This window comes from Sciurus vulgaris (genome assembly GCF_902686455.1).
Source record: "Sciurus vulgaris genome assembly, chromosome: 4".
NCBI lineage: Eukaryota > Metazoa > Chordata > Mammalia > Rodentia > Sciuridae > Sciurus > Sciurus vulgaris.
The window spans coordinates 157808299-157826096 of NC_136464.1; the positions used below are offsets into that span (position 1 = coordinate 157808299).

Sequence of the window (17798 nt, forward strand, 5' to 3'; positions counted from 1 at the left end):
TATATCCAGAAGACTCAAAATCAGCAAATCACATCAGTGTTTACAGCAGCTCAATTCACAATAGCTATGCTATGAAACCAACCTAGATGCCCTTCAACAAATGAATGGATAAAGAAAATGTGGTACATATAAACAATGGAAAATTACTGAGCCATCAAGAATGAAACTGTGGCATTTGTTGGTAAATGGATGGAACTGGAGACTAACATGCTAAGTGAAATAAGCCCATCCCAAAAATCCAAAGGCTAGATGTTTTCTCTGATATGCAGATGCTGATTCACAATAGGGTGTTGCAGGGTTGGAGGTTCACCAGATTGGAGAGGAGAGCGGGGAGAAAGGGAGATGGGAGTGGGAAACAGTATAATGAGTCGGACATAACTTTCCTATGTTCATATATGAACACATGACCAGTGTAACTCTATATCATGCACAACCAAAAGGGAAAGTTATACTCCATGAATGTATGCTATGTCAAAATACATCCTACTGTCATGAACAACTAAAAAGAACAATTTTTTTTTTTTAAAAAACAAGAGGCATATGATTTAAAAGGAACTGCAGAACTAGAAAAAATTTTGTTTATAAGGGAATAGCAATATGAATTGTGAGAAGATGCTAATAACTAACTTTTAACTATTCACAGGATTCCAAAACTATCTTAAAATTTAGACAATTTAAATTTTCACTCTGGACATTTGGTCACTAAGGTAGCAATGTAAATAAATATTGTAAAAGAAAAAAAAAAAAAAAAAAAACTCCAGAAATTAATTGGTAAGTGAAGGTTTTCCACACATGGTAGATCTTTAACTAAATTAGGTTCACACACACTTATGTACTATAAATTTCGAAGAAGGCCCATCTCTTTATATATCTCCTTCCTTTGTTTTTTTTTTAAAGTTCCACTTTAATAATGAACAATATCACCAATATTCTAAGAAATATCAAACCAAGAACCCAATAAATCAGCAGAATGTCTTATCAATTTTAAAAAACTAATCATATAGGTAGTTTTCTTCCACAAAATATAATATATACTTTTTAAATAATTTTAATTTCTTACAAAATAAGATGGTTTCCAAACTTAAAAGGGAAAACTAAACCAGGAAGTTAATGGGCTCCCCAAAAATCTTATTTCTCAAATGATTTTTTTCTAATATCTGAAAAATAATAAAACTAAAACAAATCATAAACAGGATTTATAATGGCTATTTTAAAGACTGAAATACTAGAAATTGACAAAACGAATACAATTTTTAAAGATTGTGTTTAGAAGTTAACAGCAGTTTTCAAATAAGCAGAAGAAAGTGCGGAGGGGAAAAGTAAAGAAAAATCGCAATGATTCCTGATAAATGCAAAATTCTTAAACTGCTTGAAAAAATAGAAAAGTGTAAACCAAATTATGAATGAAAAATTCATATTAGATTATCATATTTACTTTTACAAAAGCCTTTTTAAATTTTCTCGATACTAAATATTTCTGAAGTTATACAGTTCAAATATAACATAAGAAATTCATAAAATTGGAATATGAATCCATTATTATCAATTTCACAATTTGAAAATTTGACTCATTAATAAGGAATTCTTCTGGCTTGAAATTAGGTCTACTCGTTTACAATTTATTTACAAATACCCCAAATCAATACTTGCACAGATTTTATGAGCACTAGCAAGAATATGTGCAGAATGGTAAAAAATTTGAATTGTGTCATGTGCATAAGTCCAAATGAGGTTGAAGAAGTCCCGCCTTCTTGTTACAGCTCTTATACTGTAAACAAGGGTCCTTTTTGTGGTCTATTTACTCCATACTTTTCACGTTTTTGTCGGTATTGGTGGGCTTGTTTAAAATGGTTCCTGAACATAGTGATTCTTCTTTTTTTAAATATTTTTAGTTGTAGATGAACACAATACCTTTATTTTATTTATTATTTATATGTGGTGCTGAGGATAGAATTCAGTGCCTCACACATGCTAGGCAAGTGCTTTACTACTGAGCTACAACCTCAGTCACTGCCTAGCATTCTTAAGCACAAGAAGGCTGTGATGTACCTTATGGAGAAAATACATAAGGCTAGATAAGCTTTGTTTAGGCATGAGTTGTAGTGCAGATGATGATGAGCTTAATGAGAAAACCAAGTTACGTGTGTGTGCACGTGTGTGTGTGTGTGTAGGAAGGTAACTTTAAATAGAAATACACATAAAACATGGTTGTGTACTGATCAACTGATGTACTGATGAAAATTTCATGACTACAGGCTAGAAAGAACCTACCCTTGTTTTCACCCTAAGAGCAATATATGCTAATTCAGTATTTGTATTAACTTTATAGACTAGGACTGTACATAACAAGTCAGCTAGACTATTAGTAACCCAAAAAGTCAAATGAGTTTTAGAACTTTGAAACTTTCTTCTACACAAATTTTTCAAAAGAAAATAAACATTCAAAACTGATCAAAATTACTGACTTAAAAAACTGAATTTTTTTTCCTAAAAGTCAATGACCATAAAAAGTCATGTCTTATATAGTGATTTTCCTTACATTGATAGCTAATGCACATAACTGATACTGTTCTAATGTGATGATTTCATGGTAGCAGGGTTCTTGTGCCAGCTTCACGATAGCACTTCCAGCAGCAAGCCTCAGACGTGACATATCTGGTTTGCTGAAAAATAAGCAGAAAGAATATAGATCAGATTTCCAAATGTTTACATAAAACCATTTTGTACATCTAATTTTGTAAGTATTCCTCTGTCCAAAAAAAAAAAAAAAAAAAAAAAAAAAAACCAAAATCAAACAAAGACAGAATAATGCTATTGTCTCTATGTTTTTGTGTCTCCTTAAATTCACATATTGAAATCCTACTGCCAAGATGATATTATTAAGAGGTGGAATCTTTTGAGAGGTGAGTAGGTCTTGGGGACAGAGCATTCATGAATGAGACTCATGCCCTTATAAAAGAGTCCTGAAGGAGACTGTATGACCCTTCTGCCATGTGAGAATATAATAAGAAAAAAGTTAGTCTGCAACATGAAATAGTACGACTCTAAGCAGAATTCAACCATGTTAGCACCCTGATCATGAACTTCCAGTTTCCACAACTATGAAAATAAATCTGTTGTTTATAAGCTACTTAATCTATGGTATTTTGTTACAGTAGCCTGAACAGACTAAGGCAGTAAATAATTTAGTGATACTGAGTACCACAGTATATTACCTCTGAAAGATGGTTAACTAATAAAATACTACATAAATTCTCTTAAATTTAAGTCTGGGCTAGCTTCTCTACAGTCATTTCATTCTCTCATCCTACCACAAAATAGCTCTTAGGCAAGTCTAGAGGAAACATATTTGTATGTTGACTTGTTATGATTTAAATATTATTCTACGGATTTCTTTTAGAAACACATTTACCTATAGATTAGGCATAAAAAGATCCTAACTTACTAATAAGTCAACCACAACCACTGTGCTAAGCATAAAAGTAGAATGAAAAGAGGCATAGTAGATAAAACTTTACTATTCTTAATTTTGCATAAATTGCTGAAAGGTTCTTCTCAAGAAAACTATAATAGACTAGTAAGTACATCTAAGTAATCCTTCCTAATACTGCAATACATTAGCTGAATTACAGGGATATTTCACTGAGAAAAGGAGGGGAAAGTTTTAACTCCTTAATCAAGACTTCCTTTATAGCTCTATACTACAAGATGATAATTCAACATTCACACTGTAAGTTATGTGTCTATCACATACAAAGTACTGAGGGGGATTAAAAAAAAAAAAAAAGACAGTCTTAGTGTTCCAAGATATAATGATCTAGTTGGTTTAAAACTCTTCATTTATCTTTCTAATAATTATGTAAAAATACTGACTGAATGTATGCCAACATTAATAAGGTTCTAAGGTTGAGAAACATGTCCCAAAGGAGCTATCAGTGTGTCAATGGTAATGTTCCAAGTAGCTATTAATAGGTAAATCATAGTACTTAGTTCAGAGAGTGAAAGCCAGCAGTTGGATGCTTTCTCTTCATGTATGGATAACAGATGCTTCTTACAAATTTGTTTGTTCTTAAAGATTTCCATCTAAACTAGTGATTTCTATTTAATACGGTAAGCTTTTGGTTTTTGTTGTTGTTGTTTTGTTTTCAGCTTTATTAAGTAGAGGACACTTTCCTCTAAATAAAATCTTACACAGGAATTTAAAATGTAAACACAAAAAAGCAAGCTTCTTATTTAAGGGACAGAAACTCCCCTCCAAGCTCCAAGTCTCCATCTGCTTTGTTTCTACCAGGAATTTTTCTTACTCCTACTCCATGCAGTCCCTAAATGTTCCTGAATGTCACATGGGTTCCCTAGAACACAACTTATATAACACAGCATACTAGGTATCATTCTAATAACTTAATATAAACATATATACATTCTCCTTATATAAACTCTATAAGGAGGTACTATTGTTAACCCCCATCCTGAAGGTGAGGAATTTGAGGCACGTAGAAGTGAAATAATTAGCTAATAAATAACAGCAGATAACAAATGGTAAAACGTGAATTTGAAAGCATTTAGTCTGGCGATGTTCTTAAACATTAAGGTATAATGGTCCCTTTAATAAGGCAACATAGCTGAGTATAACTAGGAACATAAGTATAAAATAATATAATAAACTAGAAGACAAAAATGTATTAAAACTGGGGTATTTATTTTCTCTACAAGGCTGAACTGATCACTACAAAATTATCTCAAATTTGGTATACATTTTAATGAAAACAATTATTTGTAAATCTTAAACACTGTACATATAAATTATGTGAGTAACAGAGGTAAAGACAATTAAGTAGACTAAAGAAGGTAGACGGATAAGTTGTAAATACAAAATGAACAGATAGTCAAATTTTATTTGTTTCACTTTTAGAAATACGTGCTAATATTAATAGTTGATTCCAAGAGAATACTATGAACAAAACACGAACAGAATGAAGATGGAAAGGCTTAGAAAGCAGCTAGATGTCACCTGTGCTTTCTCATTAAAGTCATTAGCTATAGTAAAGGGAAGTTATTCTCCTATCTGATATTACCAAAGTGACTAAACAACCCATGTGCTTACATTAAGAACAAACCTCTAAATTATTGCTAAAACTGACACAATAACTACTACCTTCTAATTGTCAACAATGCTTCTAATTACCCCATGGTAGGTAGTCTTTCAAAACCTTTGACATACTCATTTGTTTAATTATATCATAGTAGTTAGACAGGACAAATATAACCATTATCTCTATTTTATAGATAAGGAAACTGAGGTACTAAGAGGTTAAAGCAATTAGATAAAAGTCACTTAACTAGGAAGTGGTGGAGCCAGGATTTGAATCTGAGTTCTAGAGTCCACGTGTTCTATTACTATAGAGTTGCCTCTCAGTAACCTGGGCGAATGGTTCCAGGAGCCACCTCAGGTAACCACAATCGAAAGATGCTCAAATTTCTTATATGACATGACACAGTGTTTGCATATAACTGACATAGAGCCTCCCACATAATTTATAAATTATCTCTAGATTACTTACAATAGTTAATACACTTTAAATAATTGCTATATTGTATTATTTAGGGAAAAAGGAAAAAAAGTGTACATTTTCAATATAGATGAAATTTTTATTTTCAAATTATTTGTGTCCCACAGTTGATTGAATCCATGGATACAAAACTCATGGATATAGAGGGCCCATTGTACCATACTACACCTTTCAAACAAAACAAAATAAAAATAAAAAGAAGACAGTGTGTACATTTTAAAGAATTTACATTAAGAACAATTTTCAAGATTTTTATTTACTTATAACTCTAGAAAAAGATTCAAATTACCTTCCACTAAATCTCTTCTTTTCACTTTAGACATTAACAAGACTGTAAAACATGAGTTCCTTATTTGTATACTAAAGCCCATTAGATATGCCAAAAATCAAGTATCTATTGTTTAAAATACAATATATAGTAGCTGGTACTAGATATGACTATAGTTGTGAAATAACCACCATACAAAAGCTCATTAAAATGAAAATATATGCACACATGTACAGCAAAACTGATGATTTTTTTAAAAAAGAAACTGTAATATTTAATAATTACACCGGGAGTTCAAATATTGTATAATCCAAAGAACTTTGAAACAATAATTGCATACCTAATTTTCCCCTGCTCTGTCAAGTCTCCATCACTGTGCAATATTGTTGTTAGCAATCTTAAGGTAGAAGTTCCTGATTTACTGTGATTATTTTTCATTCCAAGTAGCCATCGAACCATCATTTTAATAGCCTGAATCTATTTTAAAGACAAATTGACAAATAAAAAAATTGCTACATTTAAAAGAATTTCCATATCTACCTCCTAAAAAAAAAAAATCAAGAAATGCTTTTACTGAATACTTTGTATGAACAGAAAAAAGAAAAACAGGATTTTCTATACATATGAAGATAACTTAGAATGCTTTAAATTAAAGCTGTTTCACCCTCTAAGGAAGTAGTTAAAAAAAAAACTTCACTAAAGAAAAGCTCTTTTATTGTTTTTGATGATTCTACAACATCCATCTCACCTTTTAGATTCTAGAATTAAAATCATCCTTACTTTGCCTAATCAGAAAAAAATTCCCAACTACAAACTATATTCATTCTTTTCTGCCAAAGAGATGATATCACATTTGTACAAAAATAACCATAAAGTCCCTAAATACTTCTATACCAGTTACAGCTTTAAATGTTTACAATAATCTTTCTGAAAGTGGTACATCTTACCTTTTCAAAAAATGACATATGTATCATCTCTTTTTCACATATTATTTCAGTTTCTTATACAACAAAGGCTAGGAACTAAGTGGGTCTTGAACAATGTCTGCCACATGACACATACTAAGATGATTTTCCTGTGTATTTGGCAAGCATGAACTTAAGTGCAGGGGGCCTGCTTTCTTTTCCAGTGCTGTTCTCAGCTACATAAAACTGATGCTTAAGATCAATGCTAAGAAAATGGGCTTATGTAAATACTCAAAAGGATCAACAAACATTCAAAATACTAAAGGAAGTGCTGTGTTCCATGTCTGTGGAAATATATCAGAATCTGAAGCTAGAATAATGTAAAAAAAAAAAAAAAAAAAAAAAAAAAAAAAAAAAAAAAAAAAAAAAAAAAAAAAAAAAAAAAAAAAAAAAACAGTCCATACACGATACATAAACAAATATGTACTCACAGCCCACAAGGGATTATAAGAAATTACAATTAGAAAAATAACAAAATTTAACATTATTTGTTCTTAACCTTCAAACCTTGCAATGGATTGAAATGAGGTCTACATTATAGATGGTTTTAATAAATCAGTATCCTATGCCAGTAACAAGTCATCTTTTACGTATAACCCTAATTCCAGGAATTCCAGGCTACATTCTTTTAAAAATAAAAATAGCTTTATTAAATCTCATGGAAAAGATAAAACAGTCCTAAAACTTGGATAACAATCTTTACTCAACAGAATGTTCATAAGAAATCAGCATTACCTTTTGCCATTAAAAGGCTGATTCTAAGAAACAGAAATATGGAAGCTGCTTTCAAACCTTACTGTATTTTTTAAAACCTCAAATTAGACTACATGCTGCTACCCATAAGGTCCAGGTTGCTCATTACTGCCAAATACTCTCATAGTACATGAAATAATGCCAAACAATAAATAGAAATACATGACTTTCACAACCCTAACTTTACAACAGAAATAGAAATGTTAACACATTCAATAATATTACAGTATATTAAGTACATTAAAATCAACAGATCTATGGATATTACTTACTTTGACCATTGTCTCAGGAGAAACTTCTTCATCTGGAACCCAAAGTTTAGTTGTCTTTTTTCCTGGAAGCTAAGTCAAAAGTAAGGACTTAATAAAATGAATATGAATTTTCATTTCAATTAATACTAAAGTGAATGAATAAATATTTGCCTTCTACAATGATAGTCAATATATCTGACTAAAACAACTCATTTTATTAACCTTTCAAAAAGGCTGAAAGGCATATACTCACTAGCACCTAGATACAGCACTTATATATCCATCACTAGTTGATTCATTGTAGGCACGTGCCAGGACTGACTTTAAACAACTGCACATACTGACTTACTTACTTAGCCTTTCTTGGGGCTAACGATTCAATTACTTAAGGCAACTGAAAAAAATAAGGATAAAAATCAATGGGACCAAGAAGTGTAATTTTAAATAAGAGGAATGATATTTTTAAAAACCTTGAGCAAGGGAAAATTCAGACAAGTTTCCAGTTCAAGACAGGTAACAGAAACATGCATTAATACCTAAATGGCAAAGCATATACAAACCAATGAAAAGAATGGGAAAAGAGGTGGCAAGCAAAAAAGATCAGAATCACTGGAAAACACAAATATGTACAATGGGAGGAAAGAAAAAGAAAACCAGTTGGAAGACTTGCACTTCCATAAAGGCAAAGAGAAAACATACTCCAAAAGTTAGTTGTTGGGGTTTTCCACCCCCCAGCACAAACAAAATTATCCTGCAAATATTGGGAGATATGAATATATGATAGCAACCAGGAAATTAAAGCAGCAAAAGAGCCATTTGCAAAGTTGGAAGCACTGAGATCCCATTTCACTTACAGGTTAGGATATAGGACTTAAGAACACCTCAGGGAAACTCTGGCAACACTTCCTATTAACTTTTATAGTCTGGATGTGGAATGTCCCCCTAGAGCCTTGTGCTCTGAAGGCTTGATCCCTAGCTAGTAATGATACTGGGAAGTAATGAAAACTTTAGGAAGTGGGACCTAGATGGAAGATGCAGATCACTAGGGGCAAGTCCTTGAAGGGCCTATCTTGCCCATAATTAAGTGAGCAGCTCTGCACCGAGTACCCTACCTGCAATGAAGTTCCTCCTCAACACCTGGCCAGAAAAAATGATCCCAAGTATTTATGGACATTAACCTCTGAAACCAGGAGCAAAAATAAATCTTTCCTTTTTTAAATTATCTCAGATATTTTGTCACTGCAACAGAAAGCTAACACAAACCCCAATATCTAGAAAGGCAAACTCCCATAACACAGCAGACTCGCACACAACTTAAGACTCACTTCTTTAGCTGAGAAGTGCCTTCAAAGTATGAAGTAAAAATAATGAGAAAGGAATCACATTAGGCACAACCTGATGAACTTTCTGAACTAAGGATGTAAAAGAGATCCCAAAAGCTTCCATGGGAGAAGCTACCAAAAAGGGGAGCAAGTAACAAATCAACTTCAGATTTCTCTGCTGCAAGACAGATGCCAAAAAAAAGTTCTGAATTTCCTGCAGTCGAGTAATTTAAACCACAGAATTCTAATAATTTTGACAAAATTACTCAATGATATGCTATAATAAAATATTTAGTTCACAAGAAAAAATTCAATCAGGCTACATTATTACAAGTAGAAAAAAATGTTAAATGTTATAATAAATAAGACCAAGAAAGACCGGTGAGTTTAAATATACTGAAACTACAACAAAAACCACCAAAATAGAAAATATAAAAATCATTGGATGAAAAAATACACTAGTCAAGCTGAAAAACATTAAACAGGTTATAGATTTAAATGGTGTACTGACACAAACAAGACACTAATGCACCTTTTATATTATACTACCAATAAGATATAATATTAATGAACATTTGTACAACTAGCCAAATATCAAATAAAAAAACAAGATTTTAATTTGAGGAAAATGTGGAAAGGTCAAAGCAAAAGAATGTAGAAATACTACAAGATTTAGAAAATCACAACTAGCATTCTTTATAAATGATGATTAAAAAATAGAAAAAATTTAGTAATGAAAGTGGAATAAAATCAAACCACAAAATAATTCCCTAAATCACCACAAACATAAAACATAATTTTAAAACATTTAGTACCTAGCATAAATTGTATGAGAAAACTCTATGTGAGACAAATTTTTAAATTTCCTTTTAAGATAAAACTATAGAGCTTTAATTAAAAACATCTTATGGATGAACAAACAAAGCAAAAGAAAAGAATAAAGGTTATACACATACACAGTGTTAGCACTGAAGATAAGCAGAAGGTAAGATTATTCAATAAACTGTGGTGAAAATATTGGTCACCCTAATGGGGAGTAAAAAGAAATGAAATCCTGTGTTTAAAAAAAAAAAAAAACCTTAAAACTTTTCAAAGAATATATAAAGAGACTATGACATGGGAGTAGGGAGGGATTTCTTAAAAGAGGAAGTAAAAAATATCAATGACAAATGTGAAAGGAATGATAAATACAGTTACATAACTTTCGTTCAAAGGATACTATAAAGAGAATGAAAAGACACACTGTAAAGTGGTTTTATGCGTTTTATGAAGATACTGCAACATACACCTGATAAAGGATTCCTATATGAAAAAGATAAGCAATTCAGAAAAAGTGGGGTGGGCGCACAAAGGATACCAAAAGGAATTTCAGAATGGAGGCAATATGAATGATGACTAAAGACATAGTCAGGGAAATACAAATTAAGACTAATGAGACACTAACAACTATTAGGTGGGCAAAATTAAGAAATCTGTCAATCAGTGTTACACACTACTGATAGGAAAATAAGTGTCAACAACCATTGTGGAAAATAGTTTGAAAGTTAAATATGTAAATACTGGAAAGTTAAATATGTATATACACTGTGGTTCATCAAGTTTCCACATAAGAATAAAACCTAGAGAAAGTCTTGCTCATATGTATCAGGAGGCCTCAAGAAGAGAACTCAGAATAGCACCATACAATAGAGGAAGGAAATGGAAACATTCCAAAATCTGCTAGGAGGAGAATAAATAATGAGATCTTTCCCCCAACAAAATAATATAGAGAGTAATAAATGAACTAACCCCAGCTATATTTAGTAACAGGATTATCTTTAGAAAAAAAAATAAAGTGATTAAAAGCAAGAAACTCAAGACTATATATGACACAATTCTTATAAACCTCAAGAAAATGCAAAAACTAAAAAAGTACATTGTTTAGAGAGATATTTGTAGCAAAAAAAAAAAAAAATTAAGTTATGGAGTAACAAACTCAAAAATTCAGATGAGTAGGTACTAGGGGCAGGAAGGAAATGAAAAGAATAGAGAGTAATAAAACCAGAACTTAGTAGTGCATAGGTGTTCAGGGTTTTAAAATATAAACCATATAAATGTCACATATATTCCTTTGTACATATTTAATGTAAGCTAAGACAAATTAATGGGTTAAAAGTGGTAAGATGTTCTATTTTTTAAAAGAGCTAACTAGGTTATTCTGAACCAATCTTCCCACTCAATTAAATAGAAAGTCTGGAAAAAATATTTATTGTAACTCACTTTGAAGACAAATAGCTACCAAAGCAGTGAGAATTTGCAAAGTTTCAAAAGAAGAGGGAAATAAAGAGTTGTGCCTGACATTAAGATTATTCTTCTCACACATGACTACTAGTTTGCAAAATTTAAGAGAAGCTGAGAATGTAAACAAAGCTTTCATCATTATCATAGTTCTAGAGGATAAAATTTGAAATATTGGGCCCAATGAATAAATGCCTTATTAAATACCTAGACTCTGGGTTGGATAACAAACAAATTGACTCTACACATAAAGGTAACTAGAAAAAGAAATCAGCCTGTCAAAAACTGATGGCCAGCTTCCAAATGGATGAAGGTGATCTGACAATAACCTAACTGCTTGTCAGAAGCAAAAGCAAATCCTCCTTATTGCAAAATCCTCTTTATTTGCAAAAGCAAATCTTCCTTATTGGAAGATAAACTCATACAGAGCCTCAAATTATCTCTACAACTTTTTATTTAAAAAATTATCACTCAATCAAAAATAACATGCATACAACATAGGACTTAACCAAAAATTGAGAGAAAAAAATCAACAAGGGCTGGGGAGAGTCACAGAAGATCCAGAAAATGAGACTAAGAGTATGAACTGTAACATAATTAAAGATATTCAAGGATTAAATGGACAAAGAGATTTCTAGTAGGGAACTAAGCTATCTTTAAAAATAAGGAAATTATAGAAATGAAATAAAATAATTAAGAACTCAATGCATGAGTTTATCACAAGATTAAACAAAACTGAGGAATTAGGTCCTAAAAACTCAAAGACAGGTCAAAAGGAAACAAAAACTGTAACAGGAGGAAATTAGCAGAAAAAGTATGTCCAGATAGCTGGGTCACAGGAAAAACAAACAAAAAACTATGCCTAGAGTGCCAAGAAAGACAGCAAGAGATAAAGAACAGTATTTGAAGAGATAGTGTCTGAAAATTATTCAGAATTTATGGAATACACCAAACCATAGATTCAAGAAGAGCTACAAGCCCCAAGCAGGATTAATATGTAGACAGCACACCCAAAAGGACTACAGTAAAGCTGGAAACTAAAGCAAAATAAGAACATTAAAGGCATTCACAGCAAACAGTTAGAAAACCTTAAGAGGAACAAGGATAGCAGCAGACTTTATCAGAGAAAAGAAAATGAAAGATAATGGAAAATAATCAATGTGTAAAAAACATACCAGTGTAGAATTCTAAACCAGAGAAAAACATACTTTTAAAAATAAAGAGAAAGTAAAGATGTGGGACAAACAAAATAAGTCTCATATTAAATAAAATATTAAAGTATTTCTGTGATTAGAAAGAAATTCATCACATAGAAAGTAATGAAAAGCACAAGAAAATATGTTGGAAAATCTAAAGAAATACTGACTATATAAAACAAAACTACAGTAATGGTCCTAGGTGAACAAGAACACAAAAAGCATCAGAATAAAGGAATCAAAGTATTCTAAGGTTCTTGTGCTACAGAGAAAGTTCAAAACAGTATAAATGACATTGGCCTTTAATAAATCAAAAGTTGTTAATTTCAAGTAAGAATAGCAAAATATAAAACAGGCCAATAAAAGGAAAAATAAAATAAAATTGCTTAATAAAAAATAAGAAAGAAAAATGAATAGAGAACTGAAAATAAAATTAGATGACAGAATAGCCACTATCCATGCAATGTAATGTAATCAATTTGATTAAATTAAATATAAAATTGAGGAGCTGGGGCTATAGCTCAGATGGTAGAGTGCTTGTCTTCAAAGCACAAGGCCCTGGTTTCAACCCACAGCACTATAAAAAAAAAAAAAAAAAAAAAAAAAAAAAGATAAAATTGACAGAATGTAAGTCAGAAGTGGATTTACTGTAATGTTCTATATATGCCATTTTGACATTTTCAAGGGCTCCACTAGTTACTATTAATCTATATTTCCACCTTGAGATGGGAAAGATAAAAATGTCCTCCCTCACCACTTTTATTGTTTTGGAGGTCCTGGCCCACTAGTGCACAGGAAGAAAAGGAAACATGGAGCCTTAAAAAAGGAAGAAAAATAAAATAAAACTACCATAATGAATAAATGACATGATTAACATAGGAGAAACCCCAAAATGCAAAAATTAATCAAAATTATTTTTAAATAACTTTAACAAGAGTCAGGATACATAGTCAATATTAAAAATTAACTATATATATCAAAAAACTTTAAAAATAAAGATTTAAAACTATATTACTTACAATAGCATCAAAAATATTAAGTGCCTAGAACATGTGCAAAAAAGAAAAAGATACACAAAATCCCCACATAAAAACTTTAAGATATGTTAGCAAGACAAATTAAGGACTACTTAAGAGATATATTATCTTCATGAAATGGAAAGCTCAGGACTGTAATAGCATGTTCATGGAATAGAAGGTAGTATTATAATAATGAAAATTATCTCAAAATTTATAATTCAAGGCAATCCCTATCAAAATTCCAGCCAGGGATGTGTATGGGTGTCCGGGGGTGAGATGGAATAGGGAGATGGGGCAAGCCAATTCTGACATTTACATAGAAATGCAGAGGTATAAAAATAGCCAAAATAATCTTAAAGAAAATGGCGATGAAGGAAGAGGAGGAAAAAGGACAAGAAAAGGGAGGAATCATCAATGACATTTGGAAGACTTATTAGATATCAAAATCTGTTATAATATTGAGGTAAACTATGGACACATGATTTAGAACAAAAGTAGCAGTAATTAGCAGTGGGGAATCTGACAATAGATTCTTGGAAAAATTCAAAAGTACAAGTGACAGAAGAAAAAAGACAAACTGGATTTCATCAAAATTAAAACTTTTGTGCATGAAAGCATATCATTAAGAAATTGAAAAGATAACCTACCACATCAGAGAAAATATTTACAACTCATTTATCTGATAAAGATCTAATAGGTAGAAAATAAAAAGAGCTCTTAGACTTTTGACAACAAAATGACAACCAAATTTAAAAACTGTTAAAACAACTTGAATAGTAATTGCTCCAAAGAAGACATATATATGGCAAATTAGCATATGAAAATATGTTCAACTCCATTGGTCATTAAGGAAATACAAATCAAAACCATAATGAGACACCACTTCACCCCCTGGAATGGCTAAAATAAACAAAAGAAAACAAAAAGTAAGTTGGCAAGAATATGGAAAATTGGAGAATTTCCATATATTGCTGATGGGAAAGGTATACATACTGGCTGTGGAAAACAGTTTGGCAGATTCTTAAAAAGGTAAACACAAAATTACCATATGATCTAGCAAATCCACTCCTAAATATATACACAAAGAATTGAAAAGAAGTACTCAAACAAATGATCCTCCTGACTCATAATATCCAAAAGGTGGAAACTACTCAAATATTCATCAATAAACTATAGTATACTGTCTACAATAGAATTTTCATCAGTCATAAAATAGAATGAAGTACTGATACATGCTAAAAGGATGAGGCCTCAAAAACAGTGTGTCAAAGAATTCAGACACAAAAATTCATGAAAGTAGGGTTCCATTTATAGGAAATATTCAGAATAGATAATTTCAAAGAGACAGAAAGGAAACTGATGGTTATCAGGAGCTTAGGTGGATGAAGTGGGGAATGGTAAGTGATTACTTAATGAAAATATTTTGGAACTAGATCAAGATGGTGGTTGTATAACTTTTGAATAAACCATTGACATGGAATGGTATAAATTAAAATAGTTAATTTTATGTTATATGAATTTTACCCCAATTTTTAAATATCGGTGAGGAATTCATTCTTTTCAGTAAGTGGTATTACATTAAATGGAAATAATAAAGAATCTGACACTTTGTACATATACAAAAGTCAATTCCAAGTAGAATGCAGAGCAAACGGTAAAAGTTAAAACTAGAACAAAGCTGTCAACACTTTAGCAACTGTTCACATGTGGATATTGCACACTGAAATGTGTAAATGAAGAACTAGATTTATAACTATATTTAATTTAAACATATTTAAGTAGATATATGTGGCTAATGGCAATTGAATCAGTGCAAGTCTAAAAAATAACACAGGGAATATGTTCACAATCTTGGGGTAGATGAAAAGACTTGAGGGCTAATCATAGAAAATTGACAAATTTTGGCTTTGTTAATACTAAGATATTCTGTTCATCAAAAGACAGCATTAAGAAAGTGAAAGGGGCTGGGTGTGGTGGCACATGTCTGTAATCCCAGCAGCTGGGAGGCTGAGACAGGAGGATGGGGTGTTCAAAGCCAGCCTCAGCAAAAGCGAGGCACTTAAGCAATTCAGTGAGACCCTGTTTTTAAATAAAATATGAAATAGGGCTAGGGATGTGGCTCAGTGGTTGAGTGCCCCTGAATTCAATTCCTGGGAAAGGAAAATGAAAAGGGAGGGAGGGAGGGAGGGAGGGAGGGAGGGAAGGAAGGAAGGAAGGAAGGAAGGAAGGAAGGAAGGAAGGAAGGAAGGAAGGAAGGAAGGAAGGAAGGAAGGAAGGAAGGAAGGAGAAGGAAGGAAGGAAAAAGAAAGAGGGAGAGAGAGGGAGGGAGGGAGGGAGGGAGGGAGGGAGGGAGGAAGGAAGGAAGGGAGAGAGGGAGGGAGGGAGGGAGGGAGGGCAGGCGGGCAAGGTACACAGTAGGAGAAAAAATTTGCAAAACATAATACCAAAAAGATATATAAAAAAAATTAACAAGTAAGACAGGGATTCATATTTTTAATAGAAAAATGTGGGAAAATCTTGAGTAGGCACCTCACAAAAGAGGACATGTAAAATGTCAATACAGAGACTACATTTGCAGTTGCTCTGTGGCTTGGGATTCAAGCATTAGGAGTACTGTTTCCCAGCAGAGCTGGGTGAAAGAAGGTATTCAATGAAATTTAATACTGGATGGTCAGACTCTTAGAAAGCAAGAAACAAGAGACAAGATAGAGTACACTGGAGTCAAGCTGATTATGGCAGCAGCAGCAGCACTGGTTCACCACAGAGGGAGAAAGAACACAGACAAAGAAACGAAAGGGACAGATTTGGCATGGAAAAACCTATAGAACAGAAAAGAAGTCTGAAATTAGCTGAACCAGAGGCAGCACAGTGAGTTAGTGTTTAAAAAGTGCTCTGTTTCACAACTGGCAAGCAGAGAGCTGAGGCTGAGCCATCTGGAGGAGGCCATGCTTCAGTGTGGAGCTACAGGAGCCTAGGAGAGTGTAAAAATACTGAAATACTGTCCCCAGCGATAAACTACCACGTGGCTTAGGTGTACCTAGCAGAAAGTCTAGTGGCTCACATAACCAGCTGAAGGAGGTTGGGAAACGTGATTACACTGGGAACCTTAAACTGAGTCTGAGAAGGTAGTATTTATGGATGAAATGTGCCAGACCTGTGAAGGGTTAGCTCCCCCACCCTAACAGAACTCAAAATTCATAAGGCCAGCAAATATCAGCATCTGTCCAGTCCAAGGGATGTTTTATTTAATATCTCTGGAACAGATACCACCCAACAAAGTCCCAAAGTCCTAATTAGATCTAAGCCTCAGCCAAAAGAACTTCTCACTCAGAACTCTGTAGCAGCTTCACCCTGGGAGTACATCAACTTGCTCTGTCATGACAGAACTCCAATTGATGATACTTCCCATTCCAGCCAACCTTGTACTGTGAGAAGGGAAGCTAAGAGCTATTTCAACAAGCTCTGCGGTTAGGCCACTCCAGCTCGCAGCTTAGTAAGCAATACAAAATGAGACAGGATTTACAACCCCCATCTCTTCCTCTTTCTAACTGGTACAGAGTCCAAGAAGAAATGGAAATGAGGACAGTTGGACATAATCAATAACCATCCATACACATCAGAAGTTTTGGCCATCTTACTGTAGACAATTCTTTCATTTTTCATTACAAATTTTTTTCCTTGTGTGTATATGTGTGTGTGTGTGTGTGTGTGTGTGTGTGTGTGTGTGTGTTCTTGCTATGCTGATTTGACTTGTGATATGTATATGTATGTACATATATATGTATACAAGTGTGTTATGTGATGTATGTACATGTATTTATATATACATAAACATATACATGTTTCTTTTCTTCATTTTTAGCATTTTTAAATGGTATTTTTGTTTTGTCTTTTTTAAAAAAAAATTCTAATAACTTTTTTTTTTTTAATGTGGTACTGAGGATGGAACCTAGTGCCACACATGCTAGGCAAGTACTCTACCACTAAGCCACAACCCCAAATTCTCTTGTTCCCACCTTCTCTATTTATTTCTTTAATTTTTTTCCCTGTTTTAAAAGCCATCACTTGCTGCATTTCTCCAACTTTACGTTCACATTCTGAACATTCTAAATTTTCTTCTACTTTCCTATCACACTTTCTTTTTTCTTAATGTACTGTTGTTTTTAACAGTTTTTAG

General features: G+C 32.6%; 1 protein-coding gene across 7 annotated transcripts in view; it reads right to left on the reverse strand.

Moving 5' to 3' along the window:
- PDS5B (PDS5 cohesin associated factor B) overlaps positions 1-17798 on the reverse strand; it is a 187838-nt gene that overhangs the window by 26013 nt on the left and 144027 nt on the right. For all 7 annotated transcript variants that reach the window (XM_079137255.1, XM_079137249.1, XM_079137253.1 and 4 more), the window contains 3 exons: positions 7829-7897; positions 6179-6315; positions 2540-2663 (listed from right to left, as the gene is read on the reverse strand). In XM_079137255.1, the coding sequence (XP_078993381.1) occupies positions 2540-2663; positions 6179-6315; positions 7829-7897 (330 nt within the window). The remainder of the gene's footprint in view (positions 1-2539; positions 2664-6178; positions 6316-7828; positions 7898-17798) is intronic.